Below are 10,082 nucleotides of genomic sequence, written 5' to 3' on the forward strand. Positions count from 1 at the left end.
CTATATCTGAGGTGGATTTTTAAAAAACTTTTTGGCTCACTGCCTCACTAAAATTAGTGAGGCTCGCTAAAAATTTGAAGACGAAGAAAGTTCCCCTAAAAAACATCATGTTATGTCATATAAACGAAGGATTATCCATCTCTTAGTTAGGGGTTTTCTTTCCCACTCCTCCTCTCCTAATTTTTATGACGTCATTGAGGGACTTTCTTTGTCTTCAAAAATTGTTGTGAAAAATCCTCTAAAATGGCATTAAAAATCTAAAAAATTAAACAAAATCTTATGTTGATAACCCTTTTATGATTTTATTTAATTTTTGTAGATTTTTTATATGATTTTGGAGGATTTTTCACAAAAATTTTTAGCCAAAAAGTTTTTTAATAATCCATCGCTCTTCTTTAGATTGAGAGAAATGTTATGATGACGTCACCACTCGGCACAAATATAGCAATTACAGTAGAGTATTACAGGTAAACACGCGACTAATATGCTACCCTGCAAAGGAGAACCATATCAGTTCAGCAGTTAGCGAGATCCTTCAGACAGACAGACAGACAGACACAGATCCTGTTATTTTCATATTTTTGGGCGACTTTTCTTGGGAGGGTGGTGGTACCCTTCCCCAAAATAGTTATAAACCTTCCCAGGCCGTATGAAAAGCTACATTGTAAATCGGTTCAGCGGTTAGCGAGATCCTTTGGTACAGACAGACAGACACAGATCCTGTTATTTTCATATTTTCGGCGATTTCTCTTGGGAGGATGGTGGTACCCTTCCCCAAAATAGTTATAAACCTTCCCAGGCTTTTTAGAAGCTACATTGTAAATCGGTTCAGCGGTTAGCGAGATCCTTTGGTACAGACAGACAGACACATATCCTGTTACTGTCATATTTTTGGGCGATTTCTCTTGGGAGGGTGTGGTACCCTGCCCCAAAATAGTTATAAACCTTCCCAGGACCTATGAGAAGCTACCCTGTAAAGGAGAACCATATCAGTTCAGCAGTTAGCGAGATCCTTTTGTACAGACAGACATAGTTCGTGTTACGTTCATATTTTTGACGATTTCTCTTGGAAGGGTGGTGGTACCCTTCCCCAAAATAGTTATAAACCTTTCCAGGACCTTTGAGAAGATACCCTGTAAAGGAGAACAATACCGGTTCAGCGGTTAGCGAGATCCTTCGGTAAAGACAGACAGACATATGATATATCATGTTACTTTCATATTTTTGGACGATGTCTCTTGAGAGGGTGGTGGTACCATTCCACAAAATAGTTATAAACCTTCGCAGGACCTATGAGAAGCTACATTGCATTGTAAAAGAGAACCATATCAGTTCAGCGTTTAGCGAGATCCTTTACTTTAATAATCCTGTTACTTTAATAATTTTGGCGATTTATCTTGGGAGGGTGGTGGTACCCTTCTTCAAAATAGTCATAATCCTTCCAAGGACCTTTGGGAAGCTACATTGTAAAAGAGAAACATATCGGCGATTTTTCTTGGGAGGGTGGTGGTACTCTTCCTCAAAATAGTTATAAATCTCCCACCATATCGGTTCAGCGGTTAGCGAGATCCTTCGGTACAGACAGACACACAAACAAACATACTCTTACTTTTATATAAGTATTCTTATTATAGATCAAACAACGAAAAGAAAGATGAAATCCAACTTATAGAAGAACTGTATGGACAAGAACAAGTAAAAAACTTGGCAGCGACAAAAACTGTTTTCACCAAAACCAACAAAGCCACGATTCGCATCAGCCAGGGGGCTGTGGTTAGAATCTCTTTTCTTGTCTTGTCTTGATTGGTACCCAAAGTTTTATAAAACTGGTACCCAAAGTTTTATAATCCAGTACCCAAATCTTTATAAACTGGTGCCCAAAGTTTTATAAACTGGTACCCAAAATTTTATAATTTTAATCTTAACCAGGGATCTAAAGGGATAAGACAATGATAAATTTATTTACATCCCCAATGTTAATATACAAAATTACCCCTTTTGTATATTACAATTAGTGGTTAAAACGTATGGACATTCAATTTAATAACCCAACCAATCAAAATTCATTAAAAGTCCCCAAAGCCAACGAAAAAGAAAATGTCATTATATAAAACTTTTTGGGATTAGTGTAATAAACAGCCCATTGTCCCCTCTCTCTCTCTGATTACAGTATTGATATTATCAAATCAGAGGTGGATTCTTTAAAAAAATTTGCCCCACTAATCGCTTAGTGGGGCAAAATTGTTTTCGTGAAAAATCCTCCAAAATCATATAAAAAATCTACAAAAATCAAATAAAATCTTATGTTAATAACCCTTTTAATGATTTTGTTTAATTTTTTTTAAGAATCCACCTCAGGAATCTTAAGGGAAAAGACAATGGATGATAAATCATGATAAACAAAATTACCCCTTTCCAGATAGTTTTGGATCCCAACCACTCAAAATTCAATACAAGTACCCAAAGTCAGATTTATAAAACATTGGGTTCCATCTTATACTGGTTTCCATTCCATTATAAACACCTTCTCCCTTTCGCTGATTAAATAATATTGGGAACTTTTATCAAATCAAAGAGTCCAAACTTTTCAACAATAATTTTAATCTAGAAAAGGTTCAATTTTGTTTATTACAATTAGGAATGTGTACATTAATTTATACCTAATTGTCTTATCCCTTACAATTCATGTTTTTAGTCTTCCATTAGGATGTACTGAATCTTAATTTCCAAATGTGTACACAGTTTCCTCGGTGTTTCCTCATCCTATCTCAATATTTACTACTAGCTGAAAAAGCTTCAAATTTCTAAAAAAAATCAAAATTTGAAAAATTAAAATTTTGAATGTATAATTTAAAATTCGTTTATACATTCAAATTTTGATTTTTTTGTAAGTTTGCTTTATTAGCTAGTAGTAAATATTGAGATAGGATGAGGAAACACCGAGGAAACTGTGTACACATTCGGCAACTCAAATTCAGCTGAATGTTTTTAGTCTTCCATTAGTTATAAGCAGAGCAAGGGATCAGGTTTCTGACAAAAATTTCCAAGTGAAAATCCCCCCAACCCGATTTTATCCACTTCCCTTAAGTTACAGAACAAAACTAGTTTTTACGCCAACATTACGCCACTTATTATTATAAATATTAAAAGGGGACTATCCGCGAACAAGAGCAAATGATTTCTAATTTCTAAGCACCTTCCAGCAGTGATTCTAAAAGTTTGTTTTTTGGTGAATATTCTAAGATCATGTTTAATATCGTTATCGATTTAAAAAGTTTAGTTTCACCATGGTTTTATATGAATAAAAACATTTCTAAGTTTATTTATAGAAAACTATGCTGAAACTTATTTTTTTAAAAGTCGATTTAATGATATTGTTCGTGGATATTCCCCCCTTAAATAGTATTAATTTGCTGAATCACGGTTCCTGGTAAAACTGCTAAATTATATGCATATTCCCTTAAAGGGCCTGTTAAGCACTGAATCCCCCCCTCTCCCTAATGGAGAGTTTTTTTTTTAATATCCAGAGGTGGATTCTTAAAAACATTAGGGCCGCTGACTTACCAAAATTTTTTTTTTGTGAAAAATCCTCTAAATTCACAAAAAAAATCTACAAAAATTAAATTATTGAAGATTTTTTCATATTATTTTGGAGGGTTTTTCACAAAAACAATTTTGGTGAGTAGACGACCCTAATTTTTTAAAGAATCAACCTCAGTAATTTTTTGTTTATTTCTTTTGGGCAGGTTTGGTTGATTTAGTATGGATACTGGATAGCCCCGCAGAATTAGAGAACTCCGTAGGGGTTAGGCACAAGAAAAAAGAGCCGTTTCCCTCTTATTTTCAACCTATTAAAAAAATATGGATTGGGGGGGGGGGGGGAGGTCAGTGCTAAGCAGTAAAATTATATTTTTATAATTTGTAAACCAAAATTTTTAACAAAATTGTCATCATATGAAATATATTGTATTTTAAAATTATTTTTTTTAAAGCGAAGCTTCTCTAAAATTAGGGTAGTTCCGTATTGAAAAAGGGAAAAGTAGGTTGCGGGTAAAATCCGTAAAGGTTGTGAGTTTTACGTTAAAAACAGTAGTAGAACGATAAAAATTTATGTTAACTTTTTTTTTTTAAATTGTCTTTAGTTCTTTTCAATAAGAAATACAATATTATCGTTCCTACTACTATTTTTAAGCCTTAAAACACACACCTTTTCGGATTTTACTCGCAACCTACTTTTCCCTTTATGCTTGTTAGAATTCAGGAATAGGGTATAACCAACAAGCGAAATAAATCTAAAATAACATATGGGGGGCAAATGGAGAGGTCGTCAATTTTACGATGTGTTACCCCTCAACGTCAGCTGAAAACACGTATAGGTTTCGTGATTATTTTTACGAATTAATACGTTGTTGGTATAAGCTGGTTAGAATTGTACTATCGTTTTCAAACTTGGCATTATGATTCCTGTGATAGTTAGGACGAAAGGATGGGCTACGTGTTACCCGGGCCTAGCTATTCTAACAATCAATTCTACAAAAATCACGAAACATTTGAAAGTAAGAGGGGGGGGTATATCTAATTTTTTTCTATTTAACTGAAGAGGGGTGGGTAAGAAGGGGGGGGAGGGAAAGGAGAAGGGGGTTGTGGGGAAATTTTTCTTTAAAATTGTTTGTCTCTCTCTCTATCTCTATATATATATATATCTCTCTCTCTCTCTATCTATCTTTAAACTTGTTCTTTAAAATTGTTGGTCTCTCTCTCTCTCTCTCTATCTACCTATCTATCTATCTTTATATACTATATTATTCGTAAGGTTCTACAACATTAAATCATATTCCCGTTTCCCTGCGTGTTACCTAGGGGCGAGGCTGCTGCCCATGACACTTAAACGCCATGGTCCAACAACCCAGGATAAGGGGAGCCAAATATCTCCTTTTCTGTCCAACGATTCCTATATGATGTCATATAAAGGGAAAAGAAAAAGGGAAGGGGGGAAGAAAATCTCTTTAAAAGAGATGGGAGAAAAGGGAATAGTCTTCCTCAAAAGTGACACAAAAGTTATGTAGTTTAGTCATTCTCACCCGGAGTATTAGATTAATTAACACTTAACAGACAATCAACTATTTGAATGCACGACCTTTGTCTTGAAGTCCTAACTGTGCATGGTAAAGAGTTCTTGCCTGTTTTGGGCCAAGACATTCCCCCTACTAAGAAATATCAGCAGTAGAAACTATTTTTAACGTCTTTTGTTATGACGCATTGTTGATACGAGAACAGATAACTACCTTCCTTCCTTTTTCAATGACCTTCTTCGTCTACTACCAAATTATTTCCTGCTACTTGGCTGTGTTAACACACACACAACACAATTGGTTGATTTTCAATGACCCAATTGAAAGACGGCACAAGGACACTGAGATACATTTCTTTAAACCTTTCCCTCTCTAGTGTTTTACTTTAATGATCCGAGATTCGAACGAGCGGGTGCAAGCATCAGTCGCTAGTATTACAGATGAATGTTAGAAGATAATCAGAAAATACATGAAAAACAATGATGACAACATCCATAAAAGCGAAGCTGTGAAACGGTAGGACAAACGAATATTAAAACTTGTAGAGTGTCAGAACTGAAAAAGCAGAATATTAACGTAAAAGTTGAAACTAAATGGAAAGTAAATTTGTTGCAAAACGGCTTAAATTCAAGATACTTTTTAATGACACTAGCGGCTGAGCCCCTAGCATCTAGAAGCTCTATATTCGAAGGGATATAGAAAAGCAGAAAAATAGCTTAAAACCATACTTATTTATGAAATAAAACAGCTTAAAACCATCCCAGGGCCTATAAGAAGCTTCCCTCTAAAGGAGAACCAAATCGGTTCATTGGTTAGCGAGATCCTTCGCTACAAACAAAAAAGCTTAGTACTTTATATAATAGGATACTTACATTTTTAGGACTTGATTATAGAGATGCTTTGCATATAACATTGTACCTTATTGCCCTACGAATCATTACTCTAAAAATCAGATTAATAGGATTATTAGATCATATAAACAAAACTATTATCGAGTTGCTACGCTTTTTAATTTATACCTTACTGTTAAAGGAATCATCATGCAAAGTTTGAAATATAAATGTCTAAATCATCAAGACGTTGCGGACGTACAGACTGACAGACGTACCTAATTATAAAAAGCTTCGCTTTTAAAAATAAAAACATGTAAAAAATTCATAATATATATATTTTCTTATTTAAACAATAAAACAGAAAAAAATAAAATAACAATTAGAAAAATAAATTTATTTTATTATTTACTAGCGGCTTCGCCCCCAGCCTCTAGGGGCTTTGCCCCAAGAGGTTTAATCAAGATGTGTTATTTAGATTTCAAAAGGAATAGTAAATTTTTTGTTGGGAGGGGGGGTATTTTTCATTTTTAGGGGGTTGGGGATGTCCACCACCCAAAAAATAGCTTAAAACCATCCCAGGACCAGTAGGTAAATTTCCTGAAGAATAGAACCCAATCGGTTCAGTGGATACTGAGATCTTAAGCTTCAGACAGACAGACAGACATCGTACTACTTTGTATTATATTATGATTAGACACCACGAATTTTTAGTAGCGAAGCTACTCTATAACTCACTTAGTCAGTCCGTCACTCCGTAACTGCTGAACCGATATGGTTCTCCGTTATAATGTAGCTTCTCATAGGTTCGTGATTTTCTTTTTTGAACTCTCTTTGTTCATTTGTTAATACAGGATTTTATGTACTTTGCTACTTATGGATGCTGTCATCCTTGTTAAATTATAAAGCACAGAAACCGGACCATGATAATAGGTATTTATCGCATCGTATTATAAAAGCTTACCGCGGAAATAAAAATGTACAATTGTAAGATTAAAAGCAGTTCATACTGAAAAATCATGTATAGCATCGTATTATACACATTTTCCAAAAATTGTAAAATGTAAAATCAAACTAGTAAAACCAGTTAGGTTAGGCCGTGCCTTCGGCATCTTGGGGCTAACAAAACTGGTATTATTTTTGGACATTTTTACATCTGCGGAAAGCTGTTTATAATACGATGCGATAAATAACTATTCCAGTATGGCTTCGAAACCGATTAATAACCACTGGATTATAACCGGTTCTAAGACATACAGAAAAATCATGTATAGCATCGTATTATAGACATTTCACACAAATAGTAAAATGTACAATTATACTGTTAAAACCAGTTAGGTTAGGTAGTGCCTTCGGCATCTTGGGGCTACCAAAACTGGTTTTAATCTTATAAATGTACATTTTTATAATACGATGCGATAAATAACTATTCCAGTATGGCTTCATAACCGCTGGATTATAACCAGTTCAAAGACATACAATAAAATCATGTATCATATCATATAATAGACAATTTCCAACGAATAATAAAATAATATTAGTACAAGCTTTGTTAGCCATAGAGTTAATCCTATGCCTTTTTTATTTTACTATCCGCGGAAAGCTATCTATAATACAATGCTGTAAAATTTAACATAAGAATAGTCATTTCTTTCATCGTATTATAAATGGCTTTCCGCGGATATAGAATGTGCAATTATAAGATTTAAAAAAGTTTTTTTAGCCACGAGGTGCCGAAGGCACGGGCTAAAAAACAGGTTTTATGTTATGATTGTATATTTCTATATTCGTAGAAAACTGGATATAATACGATGCTAGACATAGTTTTTTCGTATGGATGAGAACCGGTTCCTATCCACCGGATTCGAATGAATACGAGAATAAATGCTGGCGAGAAGGTACCCACAGTAAAGAAGCCAAAGATCCTAGGTATCACATTTGATAACATGTTGTCCTTCAGAGAACACACCAGGAATCTTAAAACCAACATCCAGTCCAGGAACAACATCCTCAAGGCCCTCACTGGAACCTCCTGGGGAAAGGACAAAGAAACTATTGTGAATACCTATAAAGCCACTGGCCAATCTTTACTGAACTATTGCTGCCCCATCTGGACGCCGGCCCTCAGCGACACATCCTGGAAAGAACTGCAAACAGCTCAAAACACTGCCCTAAGATCTGCCACAGGGTGTCACATCATGACTGATCTAGACCATCTACATACAGAAACAAAAGTTATGCAAGTGAGACCTCATTGCGAGATGTTAAGCAAGCAGTTCTTGCTGGCAACACAAAAACCGGACCACCCTAACAGGATTGACCTGAATGCTCCAGCCCCAGGACGCCAGATGAACGAGACTTTACAGTCAAAATTCGGAAGGGAGATAAAGGATTTATCATATCCTAATCTCTCTGAGAATGATTATAAAGTAAAACTCAAGAAAATCCACACAAACACAGTTAAAACTGTGATTCGCAACAACGAACCTAACAAGGTCCTTAGAACCCGCCCGCCTGAAATAAATAAAACTGAGAAGGCCCTCCCTCGTTTCACAAGATCCACCTTATCTCAACTTCGATCAGGTTACAGTGTTTATCTCAACAGTTTCAAGGCCCGTGTAGATAAAACTGGAACAGTCGCAGATAAATGTCCTAACTGTGACAGCTCTCATACGACAGAACACCTGTTCAACTGTCACAATAACCCAACTAGCCTCACAGTCCGAGACCTTTGGAAAAATCCTCCAGCAACCGCCAGATTCCTCAACCTGGCAATAGATGATGATCATGGTTGATAGCACTGGGCTAAAAGAAGAAGAATTACAAATACAAAATTTTATCAATATGACAATTTTTAGGGTTTTCTAATGGATGAATTAATACGTGGATGTTACACCAGATTTTTTAAAGCGAAGCTTTTCTATAATTAAATTAAAGTCGGCCTGTCTTTCCGTCCGTCCAGAACGGATAGCTTTTTCGTTAATTTAGGCATGTTAGAATTGTTCTATCGATTCCAAACTTTGCATGGTGATTCCTATAAGTAGTTAGGTACGATTTAGAAAGCGTAGCAACTCTATAATCGTTACCAGATTGTCCGTACGTCCATTTTAAACATGTTGATTTTAAACTTTTTTTAAAAGCAAATTTTTGACATACAGATTCTTAGGACAACAAAGTACAATATTATAAGCGGAGCATCTCTATAATCAAGTCCTTAAAAATTTCATACATTTATATTCAGTTCTGACACTTTTCATGTGTTAATGTTCGTTTGTCCTACTGTTTCAGAGCTTCGCTTTTATGGATGTCGTCATCCTTGTTCTTTTTTTTCAGATGGAATATTTATAGCATCGTATTATAGACAGCTTTTCCGCGGATAGTATGGCTGAGACCGGTTCTAAACCAGCGGATAATAATCGGTTTTATGAATGTTGTCATCCTTGTTATGTTCTATAATAAAGTGAACTATGTAGCGGGCTAAAAAAACAAGGAATTATAAACAAATATTAGAATAGAAAATAGGGTTGGGCCGGATACTTTTTAGCCGGATACCTGGCTGATTTCTAATGCTGGATATCCGGCCAACGTTCGTTATCCGGCAAATTTACGGATATCCGGCCGGAAAACCGGATATCAGGCATTAAAAATCAGCCGGATATCCGGTATCCGGATAGTTTCAAATTCCGGTATCTGGCCGGTTATTGAAAATGGCCAGATATCCGGCCCAACCCTTACAGAAATATCCCTGTTCTGTTGGCCCAGGTCTATGACAAGGACCAACAAAATTGGAATCCATTTTATATTTTATTATCAGTGGCAAACTGTTTGTAACTATTCAATATTCTATAACTTTGTAATTTTATAAATATAATATTTTCAGAAAATTATTTATCGCATCGTATTATAGACAGCTTTTCGCGGATATCAAAATTAAAAATTTAAAGTTTAAAAACCAGTTTTGTTAGCCCCTAGGGGCCAAAGGTTTATGATTTTTATTCTAATATTCATGGAAAATTGTCTCTAATACGATGCTATACACGAGATTTCAAAATGGCTGACCAAACCGGTTCTAATCCAGCGGATATCAATCGGTTTCGAAGCCATACTGGAATACATATTGCAATATTTTAGGTGTTTTCTCACAAAATGCCTTTAAAGCACTGAAATCCTTCTTCAAGAA

General features: G+C 35.3%; 1 protein-coding gene across 1 annotated transcript in view; it reads left to right on the forward strand.

Annotated features, from left to right (window-relative positions):
* LOC145307163 (uncharacterized) overlaps window positions 1-2,076 on the forward strand; it is a 29,021-nt gene extending 26,945 nt beyond the window's left edge. Inside the window, exons 11-12 of the mRNA XM_080149516.1 lie at window positions 400-467; window positions 1,635-2,076. Of these exons, the coding sequence (XP_080005642.1) occupies window positions 400-467; window positions 1,635-1,803 (237 nt within the window). The 3' untranslated portion in view covers window positions 1,804-2,076. The remainder of the gene's footprint in view (window positions 1-399; window positions 468-1,634) is intronic.
* Window positions 2,077-10,082: the final 8,006 nt, after the last annotated feature.

Source organism: Acartia tonsa, chromosome 15 (assembly GCF_053477335.1).
Source record: "Acartia tonsa isolate MP-2025a chromosome 15, ASM5347733v1, whole genome shotgun sequence".
Classification (NCBI taxonomy): Eukaryota; Metazoa; Arthropoda; class Copepoda; order Calanoida; family Acartiidae; genus Acartia; species Acartia tonsa.